The sequence below is a fragment of the Ceratotherium simum genome, chromosome 22, assembly GCF_057802395.1.
Source record: "Ceratotherium simum simum isolate JZ-2026a chromosome 22, ASM5780239v1, whole genome shotgun sequence".
NCBI lineage: Eukaryota > Metazoa > Chordata > Mammalia > Perissodactyla > Rhinocerotidae > Ceratotherium > Ceratotherium simum.
In genome coordinates this window covers 46,229,489-46,248,187 of record NC_141921.1, presented here as the reverse complement: position 1 = coordinate 46,248,187, position 18,699 = coordinate 46,229,489, and the positions used below count along the sequence as shown (strand labels likewise).

General features: G+C 57.2%; 2 protein-coding genes across 7 annotated transcripts; both read left to right on the top strand.

Annotated features, from left to right (window-relative positions):
- Window positions 1–39: 39 nt before the first annotated feature.
- TAS1R1 (taste 1 receptor member 1) lies at window positions 40–8,880 on the top strand. 2 transcript variants are annotated; one of them, XM_004425531.3, is made up of 6 exons: window positions 40–1,020; window positions 2,870–3,176; window positions 4,937–5,698; window positions 6,116–6,328; window positions 6,648–6,768; window positions 7,756–8,880. In XM_004425531.3, the coding sequence occupies exons 1-6, from the start codon at window positions 830–832 to the stop codon at window positions 8,685–8,687; spliced, it is 2,526 nt and encodes an 841-aa protein (XP_004425588.1). In that variant the 5' UTR covers window positions 40–829; the 3' UTR covers window positions 8,688–8,880. The 2 variants fall into 2 exon arrangements, with proteins under 2 accessions (XP_004425588.1, XP_004425589.1); XM_004425532.3 differs by lacking the exon at window positions 4,937–5,698.
- Window positions 8,881–9,196: 316 nt separating this feature from the next.
- ZBTB48 (zinc finger and BTB domain containing 48) lies at window positions 9,197–17,023 on the top strand. Of its 5 annotated transcripts, none has more exons than XM_087446891.1 (11): window positions 9,197–9,299; window positions 9,833–10,529; window positions 11,026–11,267; window positions 13,548–13,659; window positions 14,295–14,387; window positions 14,777–14,863; window positions 15,077–15,231; window positions 15,684–15,820; window positions 15,893–16,057; window positions 16,474–16,562; window positions 16,664–17,023. In XM_087446891.1, the coding sequence occupies exons 2-11, from the start codon at window positions 9,840–9,842 to the stop codon at window positions 16,958–16,960; spliced, it is 2,067 nt and encodes a 688-aa protein (XP_087303017.1). In that variant the 5' UTR covers window positions 9,197–9,299; window positions 9,833–9,839; the 3' UTR covers window positions 16,961–17,023. The 5 variants fall into 5 exon arrangements, with proteins under 5 accessions (XP_087303017.1, XP_087303018.1, XP_014639312.1 ...); XM_087446892.1 differs by having other exon boundaries at window positions 9,206–9,299; window positions 9,837–10,529; XM_014783826.2 differs by having other exon boundaries at window positions 9,212–9,307.
- The last annotated feature ends 1,676 nt before the right edge of the window (window positions 17,024–18,699 follow it).

The window sequence follows — 18,699 nt, the reverse complement described above, 5'->3', positions numbered from 1 at the left end:
CCGGGCCTTCGCTGGCCTCTCGGAGGCTCCAGCCCACAAGCGGGGGCTCTGGGAGCAGCCGCCTGGGAGACACTTCGCCAGGCCGTCCCACCGAGGGCCCCATTTACATTATGCAAAAGCCCCACTCTGGCCTCCTCCAGAGAGAAAATCAGATCTCCTGCCCCGAGACCGCGGCCACCTCTCCGGAAATCCACCTGGGATTTTTTTTCTCCTGCAGAAAAAGCTTCAGGTTTGGTGGTTTAAACAAAACCGATCCTATTTGCATACCCTCTGTTTGCATGCGTTTGTCTTTGGGCTGAAGCCGAACTCAACGATGATGCACTCAGAATTTCAGTATCAGAAAACTGAGGGCTTGGGGGAGATCAACTCAAAGCCACTAGGTCTCATTCGGTAAACTGAGGCCCAGGTAAAAGGTTCTAAAACCCACAACTCCCTGATAGCAACCCTCCACACCCTGTCCCTCAGGGCCCCCAGAGAAGCTGTGTCCCTGCCTTCCTCTGACCCCCAGAAATACCAGGGCTCCCTTCCTGAGCCAGGTGAAGCCACAGGCACCAGAGCAAAGACAGAACCCACAACCGTCCAGAGGAAGGGTCAGTGGGTTCTGCCTGGTTTGCATCTGTGCCTTCACCCTGCCCAGTTCCTGAGTAGGACCGCAGGCCCGGAAGGCCAAGGCAAACAGCCCAGTTCCTCCTACTGGGCTCCAGTCCCACCCCTTTCATAGGCATGAAGTTGGGAAGCATCTGGGCAGCTGCCTCTATTCTATTTAAGCAGCCCAACCTGGTCAGAGGGCACTGCCTGGCCATGCCGGACACAGGCCTGTCTGGCCAGCATGTTACTCCAGGCAGCTCACCTGGTCAGCCTACAGCTGTCCCTTTCCTGCTGCTGGGCTTTCAGCTGCCACAGCACGGAGTCCTCTCCGGACTTCAGCCTGCCTGGGGATTACCTCCTTGCAGGCCTGTTCCCTCTCCACGACGACTGTCTGGAGGCGAGACAAAGACCCGTGGTGACCCTCTGTGACAGGTGAGTGAGGGGTCAGTGGAGCTGTCACTTAGTGGGACCTGTGCCTAATGGACCTCTGCCTGCCCTCCTCAGCCAGGACCTTGCCCTTTCTGCCTCTGGGGTTGCCACTTGAACTGCCTCCAATCCCTCCCCAACCTAGGCTGCCACCTTCAAGTCCTGGGGCTTCTGCCCAGATTCCACTTTGGAATGCAGTCTTTGGTCCTGGCTGTTAGGGTGCTTTGTATTATACTTCCATTCCAGTTATTTCCTGGCCTTGAGGCAGCAAGGATTAAGCAAGGGTGGCCTTTCTCCTCTTCCAACTCCTCCCCACTCCTCCCCAAGTTCAAACTCCTTAGTCTCCCAGATGGCAAATGGGGTTCTCCATGGGGAGGGAAGGGGAGACACATAGCAGTAGATGCTTCAGGAGCTTAGCAGAGATCAATTAGGTTGGTGCTTTCATGAAACCGACAGTCTAGGTAGAGAAAAACAATTGCTTTTCTTGTAAAGAAGATAGTTGCTTGCCATCTGTGCAAGTCACAGATTTGAGAGGCTCGAGGATGTATCAGGGCTCAGTGGCAGGATGCCCTAAACATGAAGCACACGTGACAGCTGGCCCAGGAGGAAGATTCTGGAAAGCCTGGCGCATCAGGACTGGCCCAAAGAGGTGCAGATGGGAGCTTGGGAAGAGAAGACTTGGGGGAGGAGGAGACCTGAAAACCAGCTTCAGATACATGAAGGGCTGTCATGGGCGGAGGCCCTGAGCTTCCTCTGAGTGACTCAAGGACAGAAGTGACAGAAACGATGGAAGAGCCTTCTAACAAGCAGAAAGGCTGGAAGGTGGAAGGGGCTAGTACGCTCTTCAGGCAGGGCTGAATCACATCCCCAGCACACCCGTTTGAGTGCAGCCAGCAGTTCCCAAAGTAGGCAATGAGGAACATAGGCCCTCACCCCAGTCACGAGTGTCCCAGTGAGAAGCACTAAACAAAGTCAAGCAGATGTGGTGGTTAATTTTATGTGCCAGCTTGGCTAGGTACGGTGCCCAGCTGTTTGGTCAAACACCAGTCTGCTGTGAAGGTATTTTTATTTTTATTTTATTTTTCCACCAAAGCCCCAGTAGATAGTTGTATGTCATAGCTGCACATCCTTCTAGTTGCTGTATGTGGGACGCGGCCTCAGCATGGCCGGAGAAGCTGTGCGTCGGTGCGCACCTGGGATCCGAACCAGGGCTGCCAGCAGTGGAGCGTGTGCACTTAACCACTAAGCCACGAGGCTGGCCCTAAAGGTATTTTTAGATAACATTTAAATCAATAGACTGAGTAAAGCAGATTGCCCTCCATAATGTGGGTGGGCCTCATTCAATCAGTTGAAGACCTTAAGAGAAAAGATTGAGGTCCTTGGAAAAGGAAGGAATTCTGCCTTCAGACTCAAGACTGCAACATAAACTCTTGCGGGAATTTCCAGCCTGCCCTGCAAATTTTGGACTTGCCAGCCCCCACAATTATGTGAGCCAATTCCTTAAAATAAACCTCTCTCTCCCTCTCTCTCTATATATATACATATATATGTCTTCTATTGGTTCTGTTTCTCTGGAGAACACTAAGACATCAGGTTTCTCTGCTGTAAGATTTGTGAGCCTTTCAAGTCTAATATGCTTATGGAGCAGGGTTGGGCCAGGGTATGTGCATTTCTCCAATTTGTTCCCCACCTCTCTGAAGGCCTGTTAACAGAACGGTGTGTGTGCTACAGGGCCCACATTGAGGTCATGGTTGTAGGGGACTGGACAGATGACCTCAGAGGTTCCTTTCTACCCCCTCAAGCCTGGGGTTCTAGGAGGCCAGAGGGTCTCAGCAGGACTTGGCTTTTCCTACAGGTCCCACAGTTTCAACAGCCACAGCTACCACCTCTTCCAGGCCATGCGGTTCGCCACTGAGGAAATAAACAACTCCACGGCCCTGCTGCCCAATGTCACCCTGGGGTACCAGCTGTATGACGTGTGCTCGGAGTCAGCCAATGTGTATGCCACACTGAGCATACTCAGCATGCCAGGGACACACGGCATAGAGATCCAAGGAGACCCTTTCCACTATTCCCCCACAGCCGTGGCCATGATTGGGCCTGACAACACCGACCATGCCACCACCGCCGCTGGCCTATTGAGCCCCTTCCTGGTGCCCCTGGTAAGCTGGAGCCCCAGCAGTTTGCCCATCTCCCCTCCTGGCCAGTCCAGTGTGGGCTAGGGCGAGTGGGCAGGAGCTGCTGTGCCCCAAGGCCAGTCTGGCCCCTGGGATCTCCTGGGTGGTCACTGCTCTTTAGTCATATGTGATCCCTGCCCCAGCATCCCTCCCTATCCAAGTGCTGCTTCCAGAACGCCCTGCCTCAAGGCTCATGGGAAAACCCATTCTCCTTTGAAACTTCTGCCCTTCACTCTTCTCCCACTGTTCCATCTCCTTGTGAAGAACTGAACACCCTTTGTGTCCCAGCACCTCTCCCCGGCTCTCCTCCTTCCCTTCCTCCCTCCCTTCAGGCTCAGGCTCAGAGGTGTGGAGTCCTTCACTGTGCTGAGGCCAGTCCTGTCCCTGGGGGCTCGCCCCCTCCTCTGCTTGTTCCTCTCCCCAGGCTCCCTCCTCAGCCTCTAAGCCTGCCTTACCCTCTCTCCCTTCCAGGCACATCTACTCTCGGCGCTGTACTCTCTTGGCCCCTTTCCATCGAGACTTCTCCACAGAGTTCTCTATCCTTGTTTGCTTCTCCCTCTTTTCATTTGCTCAACTCACTGCCCTGGATTCTGTCTCTCCGGTCTTGTTCTTGCCGGGATCTGGAGGGCCTTCTAGGTCTCCAAATCCAATGAATGCTTTTCAGCCCTCTTTACCTTACATGACCACTTCGTGACATTTCTGGCCAGTCCTTCTGTGACACTTTTTGTCTGCACTTATGATCCTCCTTCACTGTGGCACCTCTTTCTCAGTCTCTGGTAGAGATTTCTCTTCCCCTCCTCCTGAGAAGGCAGGTGATCCCCCAGAGAGACCTCTCCCATTCGCAGGTGGCCACCAGCCCCACGGCTGGACTTCCCCTCTCTAGCTTCATTCTAACTTCTGAGCGCCAAGCCTCATTTCCAGATGCTCACCCAGTGTCTCCACTTCATGGACCCAGTAGGCCCCAACTGAACTTATCTCTCTACACTGCCAAAGCCTCCATTCTCCCTGCATCCCCATCCCAGCCCAGATGCTGAGAAACGCTCTCTCCCTACATTCCTCCTTCCCATGCCTCTGTGTTTAGCCAGCACCATGGCCTCTGCTTTTACCTTCTAAATGCTGCCAGGTCCATCCGCTCTTCTCCATCACCACTGCCACAGCTTTAACTCAAACCACCACCATCTCTTGTCTAGATGATTCCATCAGCCTCCTAGGGGTTCTTCCTGACTCTCATCTTGAGCCTTTTCTGACATGTTCCTCACTGAGATCAGAGGATCTAAAACTCCTAAAATACAAATCTGAACATGTCAGTTCTCTGCCTAAACCCTTAGGGGCTCCCCTTGACCCACGGATAAAGACCAAGCCCCTTGGCGTGAGAGTTAAGGCCTCCTGCCCTGACCAGACACAGCTCCTCCTGCTCTCCTTCCTCCCGGCATCCAACCTCCAGCCGAGTGGAAGTGCCTATAAGACCCCGGAGCACACAACACCACTTCACTCCCTGCAGGCAGGTTTTGTCCTTTGTACACCAGGCAGATTCCCATTCCTCTCCCAGAAGCCTTGCCTGGGGGCCTGCCCTCTTCTCCGTATGTAACTTGTCAGTCTCATATGTTGAGTAGCGCTCTCCTTGAGAACCAGGGTCAGGGCCTTGTCTCCGTCGTCCCCGTGTCCTGCACCCAGCACAGGGCTGGCACTAGGGGGCCCTCACTCGAGGCTGATGCCACTGACCTCGCTGAACTGAACCCCTACAGATCAGCTACAAGGCAAGCAGCGTGACGCTCGGTGTGAAGCGGCAATACCCCTCTTTTCTGCGCACAATCCCCAGTGATAAGTACCAGGTGGAGACCATGGTGCTGCTACTGCAGAGGTTCGGGTGGGTCTGGATCTCGCTGGTGGGCAGTGACGGCGCGTACGGGCAGCTGGCGGTGCAGGCGCTGGAGACCCAGGCTACCCAGCAGGGCATCTGCATTGCCTTTAAGGGCATCGTGCCCTCTTCTGCACAGCCGGGTGATGAGAGTATGAGGAACATGACGAGCGACCTGGCCCAGGCAAAGACCACCGTCGTGGTCGTCTTTGCCAGCAGGCAGCTGGCCAGGGTGTTCTTTGAGTCTGTGGTGCTGGCCAACCTGACTGGCAAGGTGTGGATCGCCTCAGAAGACTGGGCCATCTCCACACACCTAAGCAGCGTGCCCGGGATCTGGGGCATTGGCACAGTGCTGGGTGTGGCCATCCAGCAGAAGATTGTCCCTGGTCTGAAGGAGTTTGAGGAGGCCTATGTCCGGGCAGACAAAGGGGTCTGGGGTTCTTGCCCCAGCGGCTCCGGGTGCAGCAGCAACCAGCTCTGCAGAGAGTGCCAGGCTTTCACGGCACAGGAGATGCCCAGACTTGGAGCGTTCTCCATGAGCTCTTCCTACAACGTATACCAGGCTGTCTACGCCGTGGCTCATGGCCTCCACCAGCTCCTGGGCTGTGCCTCGGGAGCCTGTTCCAGGGGCCAAGTCTACCCCTGGCAGGTAAGGCAGCCCAGCTCCTGGCACCCCATATCAGGGTGCTTTCCTGAGGCAAGCAGAGTGACTACTCTCTGGCCACCCTAAGAGCTGGGGCTCAGGGGCAAAGGCCACTAACTAGAGGGCTGATCCCTTCTCTTAGGTTTCTCTTCTCTGAACCTTGGCCCCTCCCACCCACCATGCCTTGGATCCATGGCTAAAAATCTCTGTAAATTCAGGAGGCTGGTTGGGAGGGTCGAGGGGTCTCCTAGGAGGGAAGGGAGCTCTTAGGAAGGGACCGGACCAGAACTTCTAGATGGGCTGAAACCACCCAGATAGAAGCCCAGCAAGGCCCCAGGTACTTGCTTCCTGGGCTGTCCAGGTCCGGAGGGTCAAGGAGGAGCAGCCTGTGTCATCTACGGTGGTGATCTCTGTTTGTTTCAGCTTCTGGAGCAGATCCGCAAGGTGAATTTCCTTCTACATGAGGACACTGTGACGTTTGATGACAACGGGGACCCCCTCAGTGGCTATGACATAATTGCCTGGGACTGGAGTGGCCCCGAGTGGACCTTCCAGGTCATTGGCTCCTCCACATGGTCTCCAGTTTGGCTGGACATAAATAAGACCAAAATCCAGTGGCATGGAAAGGACAACCAGGTAATGGGGATGTGGTCATTAACCAGGTGACAGCCTTATGGGCAGCCTGGATCCTGGGGTTGGTGCTGACACAGCTTACACAGGGCAGGAGCGGGGCTCCCAGGTACCAGGCTGCTATGGCTCTACCCAGCCCTGCCAGGAAAGCTCCACTGGCTAGCAGATGGAGGCCCTGTTGCTGCTGGTTCAGCCAACCAGGGGCTCTGCCCTGGGAGTGAGCCAGGAGGGCAGATGTACAGAGATTCTGTTTTCCATTCCCATGTGCACGTCCCTTGACTTGGGCCCTTCCATGTGGTTGCAAAGCACCTGTGGCTTCTTGCAGGTACCTACATCTGTGTGCTCCAGCGACTGCCTTGAAGGGCACGCACGAGTGATTGTGGGTGGCCACCACTGTTGCTTCAAGTGTGTGCCCTGTGAGGCTGGGACCTTCCTCAACAAGAGTGGTGAGTGGCGAAGCAAGTGGGTGCATGACCTGGAACTCCTAGAGTCTGTGTAGATGAAAGGACCTGCCTCGGGCCACATGTGTGCAGAACCAGGGCCCCAGTCACGTTGCTGCCAGTTAGGTGCAGGTTGGAGGATACTGGCCACCAGACTGAATTCTGATCAAGCAGAAAGAAACAACCAGTTGAAAGCCTCAGATCTAGCTGTGTCCTTTATTAGAGAGCTCCCAACCCAACTCCTACAGATGCAATCTTATCCTAAATTCAACCTCTTTATGCAAACAGATGTAGCTGTCATTCCCTTTGTACCCTCCCACGCTGTCTGTATGAAGTCCCTCTATTGTCCATGCCCAAGACAGCCAGCACCTTGGACAGTTGGCCTGAATGCAGATACTAGCATGTCTGTAGCAGAAAAAAACAGCATACACCACCCAGTGGTGCGAGGTCAAGATCAGAGAGCAAATTGGGTAGCTAAGGGCTCAATCCAGAGCTAGACTCCAGGAGCCACATTCTTTCCTTTTACTGTCTCTGCGGACATGGGACTGCATCTCTTCTGTCCTCAGAGAGTCAAGACTCAGAGAAACCAAAGAGTGGCAGCTCAGGAAGGTGGGTTTGGTTAGTGGAAGTGCTGGAGAGAGAGAGGAAAATGCCCTTCCTTTGGGGCTGGCTGCTCCCATTGAATCACAGCCTCACTGGCATGTGGGCAGAGCTACCAGAGTAAGGTCCTCCTTGGTTTGCAAACCTCTTCTGGGATCATGAGCCATACAGAACCTACTTGTGCTTCTCCAGAATCTGTAATTAACACAGGCATCTTTAGGAAACACGCGGCCTTGGGGCCCAACTCAGGGCTATACCCATTTCGCTATGCCCGGCAGAGCCCAGCTCCTATGGTACAGCCTTCCCAGCACCTTGCAGGCCTGCATGGCCTCTCTTCCCCATTCCTGCTCTGCTTACCTGGATCTGAGGAGCCCTCTTCGCCTTCCTTTCCAGACCCCCACAGATGCCACCCTTGTGGGAAAGAAGAGTGGGCACCGAAGAGAAGCCAGACTTGCTTCCCACGCACTGTGGTGTTTTTGACTTGGCATGAGCCTGTCTCTTGGGTACTGTTGGCAGCTAATACGCTGCTGCTGGTGGTGGTGGTTGGGACTGCTGGCCTGTTTGCCTGGCATCTAGACACCCCTGTGGTGAGGTCGGCTGGGGGCAAGCTGTGCTTCCTCATGCTGAGCTCCCTGGCAGGGGGCAGCTGCGGCCTCTATGGCTTCTTTGGTGAGCCCACGCTACCCATGTGCTTGCTACGCCAGGCCCTCTCTTCTCTCGGTCTTGCCATCTTCCTGTCCTGCCTGACAATCCGCTCCTTCCAACTGGTCTTCATCTTCAAGTTTTCTGCCAAGCAACCCACGTTTTACCGTGCCTGGGTCCAACACCGTGGTGCTGGCCTGTTTGTGGTGATCAGTTCAACGGCCCAGCTGCTTATCTGCCTAACCTGGCTTGTGGTGTGGACCCCACTGCCCACCAGGGAATACCAGCACGGCCCTCAGCTGGTGGTGCTTGACTGCGCAGGGGCCAAGTCACTAGGCTTCACGCTGACTGTCCTCTACAATAGCCTCCTCTCGGTCAGCACCTTTGCTTGCAGCTACCTAGGCAAGGACCTGCCAGAGAACTACAACGAGGCCAAATGTGTCACCTTCAGCCTGCTCCTCAACTTCGTGTCCTGGATCGCCTTCTTCACCACGGCCAGCGTCTACCAGGGCAAGTACCTGCCGGCGGTCAACATGCTGGCCGCGCTGAGCTGCCTGAGCAGCGGCTTCAGCGGTTATTTCCTGCCCAAGTGCTATGTGATCCTCTGCCGCCCAGAACTCAACAGCACGGAGTACTTCCAGGCCTCCATCCAGGACTACACCAGGCGCTGCGGCTCCACCTGAACCGCGGGGTCGGGCAGGGCTCAGCCGGGGCGGGGCGCACTGGAAGCCTCCCCTGCCCTGCGGGTCGAAAGTGGAGCGGGGCGCGCAGGGTCTGGGGTGTCGGAGAGGTCTCTGAGCTCCTCAGTTTCGGCTGGGGAAGAGTAAGCCCACGGGAGAGCACAGGCCGGGCTCTGGGCTGCCAATAAAGAGGTGAAACGTGCGTCTGCGTCTTGGCTGCGCTTCCTGCCAGAGCGAGGGTGGGGCGCGCCGGGGCTGGCTAACCGCAGCCGAAACCTCGGGACGCGACCAGAGCCCGGCGAAGACCCGGCCCCCAGCTTGGCGTTGCTAGGCAACTCTGGGAGGCGACCCCAGCGATCAGAGAACTGGCTTGGCCACGCCCCTTTAAGCATCCCATTGGCCGTTCTCTGCGTGGTCCCGCCCCCGGGGGCCGGAGCTAGAAGCTCCGCGACTCCGGGGAGCTCCACCCCGGCCGGCGCGCCCTGACGTCACGTCCGGCGGCGGCGACGGCGGCGTTTCCGTACGGTCGGCCGAGCACGTACGGCCTGGGCTGTTGGTTCGTAGGGCTGTGGAGGCGACGCGGCCCGGGGCCGGGCACAAGGAGGACCGGCCCGGGTGAGGAGGTTGTGGGGCGCGGGGCGAGGGAGGGAGGGGCTGCGGGCCGCCGCGGCCGCCTTCCGCCCGGCTGCTCGGACATGTGGGCGCGGCGTGGGCTCCTCTTACCTGTCCGCAGCCGCCACCCTCCCCGCCCCGGGATCTTTCGCTGTTCCAGGCCGAGCAGTTCGCGCGGATCCCCCGCCTCTTTTCCCCAACTTTGATTCCTCCCACCAGCACCCCTTCACGACCCTGTCCTATCCCCGCCAAGCCATGTCTCCTCCCCCCACCTAGTCCGCCTGAGCCCCTGCCACCCGCTCTCTGGCCAACCTCAATGGGGGCTGCTCCCCTGGCCCCCGCCCTCTAGAGAGGCTTTCACTCCTTTCCTGTCTCGGCATGCACCCTCTAACCTTGACCCAAGCCCGCCTTGTGATCAGTATGACTGTTTGAGTAGAGTCCACCTCCCCTTTCCCTCTTCTCAAATCCAGGGGCTTTCTCTTGCTACCCCGCGGTTGTGCTGGCCAGGGTGTCACTTCTGCCGTCCTCCCCTCCAGACAGACCATGGACGGCTCCTTCGTCCAGCACAGTGTGAGGGTTCTGCAGGAGCTCAACAAGCAGCGGGAGAAGGGCCAGTACTGCGATGCCACCCTGGACGTGGGGGGCCTGGTGTTCAAGGCACACTGGAGTGTCCTTGCCTGCTGCAGCCACTTTTTCCAGAGCCTCTACGGGGATGGCTCAGGGGGCAGTGTTGTCCTCCCTGCCGGCTTCGCTGAGATCTTTGGCCTCCTGTTGGACTTTTTCTACACTGGTCACCTTGCCCTCACCTCAGGGAACCGGGATCAGGTGCTCCTGGCAGCCAGGGAGTTGCGAGTACCAGACGCTGTGGAGCTATGCCAGAGCTTCAAGCCCAAAACTTCAGTGGGACAGGCACCAAGTAGCCAGAGTGGGTTGGGGAAACCTGCCCCCAGGGATGTGAACAGCCACCCCAAAGAGCCAGCAGGCTTGGAGGAAGAGGAAGTTTTGAGGACTCTAGGTCAAATCTCCAGGGATCAGGAGCTCAGTGACAGTCACAGTCCCCAGAGGCCCCAGCTTGGTCTTCCTGCTCAGAGTGAGAGTCCCTCCTTCCTCCGTGGGAAACTCAAGCAGGCCCTGAAGCTTTGTTCCCCAGAGGACAAGGAGCCTGAGGATTGCAAGGTGCCCCCAAGGCCCTTCGAGGCTGAAGGTGCCCAGCTGCAGGGCGGGAGTAATGAGGTACTGTGCCCAGGGGGCTGGAAAAGTGGAGGCAGGGGTTGGGGGAAGAGACTGACATTTTTCTGGGATAATCTGAACCCCAAGGTAAAATCTCTGTTATGTGGGTTTGGAACAGGTTTTCTCCAAACATAGGAGGCCGGCTCTATCCTGTAGCCTCAGGTTGACTTTCTGCGAGTCACAGCTGTCCATGGTTGCCAGCTTCTTGGGGTGTAGTGTGTGGCATCAGGGTTACAGGTGTTTCCAGGGTAGTGAAATCCAGTCAGATTTCCAGTTCACGCAGAACAGAGCTACTGCTCTCCAAATCCACAATTCGAATGCTGCCTGCTCTGGGACCCTGAAGGGAACAGTCACTGATGAAGGGGGTTGTCTGGGGATGTGCCTGGGATGGGCCTTGGGATGGAACTGGATGGAGCTGGCTGCCCTGTAGATCCATCCCCAGAACCCCTGCTGACTAATTTAGTGACCTCGCCCCCTCATGCTCCCTCTTTTGCTCTAGTGGGAAGTGGTGGTTCAAGTTGAGGACGATGGGGATGGCGGTGACGTTTCTGAGACTGAGACTATGCCGACCAGGAGGAAATCAAACGTAATGAGAAAGCCCTGTGCTGCCGAGCCAGCCCTGAGTGCAGGTTCCCTAGCAGCTGAAGCCTCTGAGAACAGAAAAGGTACAGCGGTGCCGGTTGAATGTCCCACATGTCATAAAAAGTTCCTCAGCAAATATTATCTAAAAGTCCACAACAGGTAAACGTTCTGTTTTTCTATTTTCTTTTCCCGTCTGCTGTTCCCATGTCGGGGGAGGGGGCCTGCCCTCCCCACTTCTGGGCCATGTAGGGGCTGGGGGCTCCATCTCAGATCCACGGAGTGCCTGGCGTTGGCAAGCCTCTGATCATCAGGGAGTGAGAACCTAGCCTTGGGTCGGATTCCTTCTTCCTCCTCCTACTGTGAGCCCCCTGGTGGGTTGGTGGACACCCTGTCAACAGGTTCCACCCACTGTGGACCTTGACCTCCCGATGGCTTCTGCGAAGAGGGTGAGAGAAGCCTGTGGCCATGTGCTGTGGCTGAGGCCTGACCTTCGGTATTTCTAAAGCCTGACAGTGTGGGCTTTGGATCTTTAGGGTTGGTGCCGCTTGTGTTTCTGGGGAAATGTTAGCTCCGGGGTGTAAGTGGAGCTTAAGAGACCATTTGTCAAAGCTGCAGTGTCTAATAAAGTAACCTGATGCCACATAAAGCTATTTTACATAAAAAAAAGTAATTGAAATAAAGTCAGTTCCTCAGGTGCATTAGCCACAATTCAAGTGCTCAGTAGCCACACTTGCTGCCGAATCAGATAGCAGAGACAGAACATTTCCATCATCACAGAGCGTTCTCTTGGACAGTGCTGCTCCAGAGTCTCTGCAAGGCCTCCAGGGATGGCAGCTAAGTGACACGCTTTCCAGTCCTGTCACTCCCTAGCCTAAGACATCACTAGTCCGCCATGGTGCGATTTCTTGCCAAGCCACGTTGGGCCGCACACGTTTTCTCAGTTATGACACTCTGGGAAGCCACTAGTGACCTATTGGAGTAAGAGCTGAGGGGCGAGCCTGTTTGCCCTCCCTGCTTTGGGGCAGCTGCCACCAGTGGAATCTTTGGGGCAGTCCCAGTGTGGGAGGCACCCTGGGGTGTCTGCGTCTACCTGGATGCTGTCCCAGTGTCAGAGTCGAGTGCAGGCACCATTGCCATCCCTACCTTGGGCTGCAGGCTGTTGGACTGGCCCTGAGCATGGGGGGAGAGGGGGAGACAGACAGATGGACTACACAGACGATGATGACATGGGATGGGGACACAGCCTCATGAGGTCATTGGGATGGGAGATGAGGACAGTTGATGTTAGGGACGAGGATGAGAGAAGCATCTGGGCTCATGGGCTCTGAGGTCAGGGTTCATTTGGTTTATTCATTCAGTGAGCTGTCTGCCAGGTAGCTGACCAGTGTGTTCTGGGTGCTTGGGATACCTTAGTGAACAAAACCAAGAGGCCTTGTGGGGCTTGCGTCCAGCAGGGTGATGCAGACTGCGAACTAACAAATAAGTAACTTTACAGTGTGGTGGAAGGTGGGAAGTGCCACAGAAAAAAGAAAAAGGATAGGAGTACCAAGGGGTTGGGGAGTTCAGAGTGGGCTCAGGTTGCAATTTTAAAGAAAAGAGATTTGAGACTCAAAGGAGGTGAGGAAGTTCACCGAGTGGATGGGTGGGAGAGCATTCTGGGCTGAGAGAAGACCAGAGCAGAGGCTCTGGGGTGGGAGTGAGCTGGCAGGTTGGTGAACAGCAAGGCAGGGAGACCTGGGGAGGGAGGCCAGTGAGGTAAGGGGCAGGCCAGCTATACCCTTGTAGTCCCCAGGCGTTTTCTTGGGTGAAGTGGGAAGCATGGAAGGTTGTAAGCAAAGAAGTGATGAGATGTGACTGTATTTAAGGGGCCCTCTGGCTACTGAAGTTAAAACCTGTCAGGAGGCAGGTGGGGACCGTGAGACCAGGTAGGAGGCTCAGGTGGCAGCCCAGGGGATGGAGTGGCCCTCTAGGTGGTACCATGGAGATGAGGTGAAGTGGTCAGATTCTGGCAACGGTTTTGAAGGTAGAGCCTGCAGAAGTTCTGGGCAGACTGAGTGGTTTCTATAGGGAGTCAGAACCCAGAGATTGTTTTCTGCCTTCAGCGAGATGCCAGCTAGCCGTGCCTCCCCATTGGCCTGTGTGGCAGTCAGCAGAGGCAGGGCTCCAGGGCAGCCCCTTGGGCATGGAGCTGTGAGGGCTCTGGCCCCGGCACTCTCCCTTGCAGTCTCCACACGGGAGGAGGGTTTCTGGGCTCGCGCCTGCAGGTTCACCAGCCGGGTTTGATCGAGCCACGTGGTGAGCCACGGCTGGCCTCAGGACCGCTCTTTCTCTCTGCTGTGGAGCACAGTACTGTGGGCAGGGGAGCCAGAGGGGCCACTGGATGAGGGAGAGGCAAGAAGTCCGCTCAGCTCCCACACCCGCTATGGCTTCTCCTGGCAGGAAACACACTGGGGAGAAACCTTTCGAGTGTCCCAAATGTGGAAAGTGTTACTTTCGGAAGGAGAACCTCCTGGAGCATGAAGCCCGGAATTGTATGAACCGTTCAGAACAGGTACTTGTGGGCTGGCCCAGGTCCTTGTGGGCAGGGGCATGCTGGCCTCTGTCTTCCTGCCACCCGAGAGGGGCCCCAAGGACACTGTCTTAGATGGCACTGTAAATTCAAGAGAGCTGGATGCCAGAGTCCACTCCTTGGTCGTTACAGGTGGGGACACAGTTCCCAAGGGCAGAAAGGATAAGCCTAGGAGGGACTTTGAGGGAGGCGTTTTGGGTTTACCCACCCAGGCCCTTGGGCTTTGGAGAAGGGGTGCCTCAACAGGGACATGGCTGCTGGGAGGGGCCACCTGGCCACCTCCCCTCACTCCACTGGCCGGCCCATGTGGTGGGGCCAGCAAAACCCTGCCTTTCTCTTCCTAGAGGCCTGTCACGGGGGAGGATGAGGGCTGCTGGTGAGGCCACTCTGCCCCTGCCCCAGCCTGTCAGGCCTGAGAAGGGCCTGGTGTGGTGGGTTTGTAGTGCTCAGCGATGGTCAGGGTCAGGGCAGGCAGGTTACGTGTTGCCCTCTCCCACCCTAGCGTCCCCCCCCTCGGGCAGACTCCTCCCAGCAGCGAGTGGAAGCCCGGGCAGAGGCTGCCGTCGCAGGCAGAAGCCCCCCCTGATGCCGGCCCTGCTTGCCCCTCACACTGCCAGGTCTTCACGTGCTCTGTGTGCCAGGAGACCTTCCGCCGGAGGATGGAGCTGCGGGTGCACATGGTGTCCCACACGGGGGAGATGCCCTACAAGGTCAGGCTCAGCCTGTCCCCAGGGCCATGGGCTGAGGGGCAGCCCCAGGATCCCTCCCGCCGAGCCCTTTACATCAGATTGTGTCAGGCGCCTCCCCCTTGCCAGTCAATGAGCCCAGCCTTCCCTACCCATCCAGTGCTCCCATACCTTCCTTTGGACAGGGCCACTGGCCCTTTTTGGGTCCTTGTTTCTTTCCATGGAGGGCAGGCTCAGTATCTGTGTGGGCATGGCACTGGGGGCCCTCCCTGGCATGTCCTTCACAGCAGGTCAAGGAGCCTCGCAGCATCTCAGTCTGGGCCGTGCCCTTGGGTTCCCACCCCAACAGCCTGGGGGGCCAGGGTTCCGTTGGTACGGGCTGCCTCAGAGGTGACTATGGGCCTCTTTTTCAGTGTTCCTCCTGCTCCCAGCAGTTCATGCAGAAAAAGGACTTGCAGAGCCACATGATCAAGCTGCACGGAGCCCCCAAGCCCCACGCCGTAAGTGCCAGGCTGTGCTGAGAGCTGGGGCCGGGCATGTTCTCATGCTGGGAACTAGCAGGCGTAAGGCGGCTGTAGCTGTGTCCAGAATGGGCAGGCTGTGCAGTTTCTGCCGTGTGGGGGGGGCCAGGGGGGTCTGTGGGGCTCTCGGGGCAGCCTCGCTCTGTCTTCACCCTGGTCTTGCTCCCTCTGCCCATCCCCTCTGCCCCACAGTGTCCCACCTGTGCCAAGTGCTTCCTGTCCCGAACAGAACTGCAGCTGCATGAGGCTTTCAAGCACCGCGGGGAGAAGCTGTTTGTGTGCGAGGAGTGCGGGCACCGGGCCTCGAGCCGAAATGGCCTGCAGATGCACATCAAGGCCAAGCACAGGTGGGAGTTGGCCCGTCTTGCCCCAGGGCCTGGCCCTGCTGCCGGCTCCAGGCCAGCAAGTGGGCTGGGAAGGCAGAGTTTGCTGACGCTCACACGGAACAGAGCGCCCTCCACCCTGAGGCTGGCGCCTGTGGCCTTACTGGGTGGGGGTACATGAGGGATGAGCAAGTTTGTCAGGCAGAGAGGCTGAGGGAGGGGGTTTCTGGCTAAAACAAGGCTCTGTACCTCCCTGGGCAGATTCTTAGTTTCCTGTGGCTCCCGGGATGGAGCTGGTGCCCCTTTCCTGGTACTGCCCAAGCCCTCCTTCCACCAGGCAGCTCATCGCAGCCTGGGCCTGTACCAGTGGCTCTGGCAGGCTTGCTTTAGCCTTGCCTGTTTCCTTGGCTCTGGGGCCAGGCATGCTCCCAGCTGCAGTTGGTGATGGCTTCTGCCTGTGTCCTCCATCTGGACAGGAACGAGAGGCCGTATGTCTGTGAGTTCTGCAGCCACGCCTTCACCCAGAAGGCCAATCTCAACATGCACCTGCGCACACACACAGGCGAGAAGCCCTTCCAGTGCCACCTCTGTGGCAAGACCTTCCGCACCCAAGGTGAGGCAGGCCCGTCCCCTCCCTGTCCTGGGGCCGAGGCCTAGTGGCTGAGCCCTCACCTTCTTCCCGCAGCCAGCCTGGACAAGCACAACCGCACCCACACCGGCGAGAGGCCCTTTAGCTGTGAGTTCTGCGAGCAGCGCTTCACTGAGAAGGGGCCCCTGCTGAGGCACGTGGCCAGCCGCCACCAGGAGGGCCGGCCCCACTTCTGCCAGATCTGTGGGAAGACCTTCAAAGGTACCTCGCTTGTGGAAGGCCGTCACCCCTCACCCTTCTCTGGGCAAGCCTTCGGGGGAGCAGTGGGCTGGCCGTTGCCTGCTGACCCGAGTTGGAGGGTCTCCCCCAGGAGAGGTCAGGTGCAGCAGTGGCTTTCATATGCTCTTGGGCAGAGGAACCTTCTTGCCAGCGAATCTCTTCCATTCCCCATGTGTCAAAGGCTTGAGGGGGGAGCTGCTTTGACTGAAGTGGAGGGGTGGAAACTCCCAAGGCACCTGTTCGGCAGTGACCTTGGGGTGGTGCTGTAGAGCCTGGCAGGGCCCTCCTCCCTGCAGTGCACAGCAGTTGCAAACCCCGAGGGCTGCCTCTCATCTTAGGGCATGGTCCCACCCACCTCCCCACCTGTCCTAATGCTGGGGGTCCCTTCCCTCCTGTAGCGGTGGAGCAGCTGCGTGTGCACGTCAGAAGGCACAAGGGGGTTAGGAAGTTTGAATGCACTGAATGTGGCTACAAGTTCACCCGGCAGGTAGGCTTGGAGCCTGGATTACCTCCTCTTGCCCCTTTGGGCCCGAGCCCCCCTACCTCCTAGGCTCTGCTCCACCAGCCCTGAGCCCCGCTCCCCCCTAGGCCCACCTGCGGAGGCACATGGAGATCCATGACCGGGTGGAGAACTACAACCCACGGCAGCGCAAGCTCCGGAACCTGGTCATTGAGGATGAGAAGATGGTGGTGGTGGCACTCCAGCCGCCTGCTGAGCTGGAGGTGGGCTCGGCTGAGGTCATCGTGGAGTCCCTGGCCCAGGGCGGCCTGGCCTCCCAGCTCACTGGCCAGAGACTATGTGCAGAGGAGAGCTTTGCAAGCCCGGGCGTCATGGAGCCCTCACTCATCATCACGGCTGCCATCCCTGAGGACTGTGACACGTAGCCCCCTGCCCACCACAGCCCACTTGGCCCCAGCCCCCAATAAACCACATGGCTTTGGACTTGATTGTTTCAGTCCATCCAGCAATCTATTCCCCAGTAACCTGGACTCCAGGGGTGTGCTGCTTTCCCGTGTCTTCTAGAAGAAATGGTGCCCTGCCTGATTCTTTGTGCACCTCAGAGGTCCGCCAGCAGCTTCCCTACCTTGTTAGGAGACCTCAGCAGAGTGAATCCTGGACAGGTAGCTTTAGGGGCCAAGCCTCTGGCCCAGGACACTCTCCTCATCTGTCTCCTGTCCCTCATTCTGTCAGCGTTTAGAACTGGCAGCAGTGGCCCGATAACAGTGGTATTCTATTTCATAGTTATGGAGCTGCCGGCTAGTGGGGGTAGAATTCATTACTAAGCCTCTGGTGTCAAAACAGAGTGGCCAGGCCCCCCAGTGATGGCCTTGCTATCTCAAGTCTCAGGCCCCATTAGTGTGCAGCTGACATATCTTGGGGCCTGAGGAGGGTCGGACTTGTGGCTAAGCAAGCTCTGGACCCTGCTGGTGGCATGCCCGCAGACAGGACCCTTCCCTTGGGAGGGCCCTAGCTTGATTTGCTTGTCCAGGAGGCCTGGGGGGCAGGCGAGGCCAGGCCTAGAATAGCGACAGGCCCTGGTGGTTCCCAGGTTCTATGGCCACAGGGACTGTGGGGGGGGTGCTGTGTGTCTGAGAGTGTGTGTGGGCGCAGGAGGCTGACTGCCTACATCCAGATTCCTTCCAAACTCCTTATTTATAGCTGCGTGACCCAGGGCGAGTTACTAACCACTTCATTTCCTCATCTTTTAGTGGAATTAGTAACAGTACATGCTTCATTAAATGAGAAAGCCCACTGTTCCAGTTACCTACTGCTGGGTGATGAACCACCCCAGAATTTCCCTGGGGGCTGGGGGGCAGTTCTGTTCTCAAGATGGCTGACTCACGTGTCTGGCAAGTTAGCACGTTGGCTGTGGGCTTGGGTTCCTCTCCATGGGCTGCCTGGGCTTCCTCGCAGCATGGTGGCTGGGTGCCAAGAGCAAATGTCCCAACAGGCCAAAGCTGAAAGGCCTTTTTACAACCTAGCCCTGGAAGTCACATTGTGTCACCTTTGCTATGTTGTGTTGGTCCAGGCAGTCACCAAAATGTCACCCCCCAGATTCAAGGGGAGGGAACATAGACCCCTTTACTTCATGGGACGAGTGTCAAAGAATGTGCACACACTGGGGCCGCCCCGTGGCTTAGCGGTTAAGTGCGTGTGCTCCGCTACTGGCAGCCTGGGTTCGGATCCCGGGCGCGCACCAATGCACTGCTTCTCTGGTCATGTGGGGCTGTGTCCCACATACAGCAACTAGAAGGAGGTGCAACTATGACATACAACTATCTACTGGGGCTTTGGGGGAAAAAAAAAAAAGGAGGATTGGCAATAGATGTTAGCTCAGGGCCAGTCTTCCTCAGCAAAAAGAGGATTGGCATGGATGTTAGCTCAGGGCTGATCTTCCTCACAAAAACAAACAAAAAAAGAATCTGCACACACATTTTACAACTGCCCCAGACAGTAAGTGCTTCTGCTCAGTGTTTGGCATGGAGTGAACCCTGAGTCAGTGGTAGTGACAGTCGTGACCCCAAGAGCTTTAGTCCGGCACTACTTAAATCCCATCACTGGAGGATCCCGAAATAGCAGCCCCACGCTACACTGAATTCCTCCTGGAGTTTGAGGAGGAAAA

Bases quoted from the DNA above. Each gene is read 5' to 3' on its own strand.
- ZBTB48 (XM_087446891.1), top strand. From the start codon at position 9,840: ATGGACGGCTCCTTCGTCCAGCACAGTGTGAGGGTTCTGCAGGAGCTC. The intron at 10,530-11,025 runs GTACTGTGCCCA...CTTTTGCTCTAG, and splicing joins TGCAGGGCGGGAGTAATGAG to TGGGAAGTGGTGGTTCAAGT. The intron at 11,268-13,547 runs GTAAACGTTCTG...TTCTCCTGGCAG, and splicing joins TATCTAAAAGTCCACAACAG to GAAACACACTGGGGAGAAAC.
- TAS1R1 (XM_004425531.3), top strand. From the start codon at position 830: ATGTTACTCCAGGCAGCTCACCTGGTCAGCCTACAGCTGTCCCTTTCC. The intron at 3,177-4,936 runs GTAAGCTGGAGC...GAACCCCTACAG, and splicing joins GCCCCTTCCTGGTGCCCCTG to ATCAGCTACAAGGCAAGCAG. The intron at 6,329-6,647 runs GTAATGGGGATG...GGCTTCTTGCAG, and splicing joins GGCATGGAAAGGACAACCAG to GTACCTACATCTGTGTGCTC.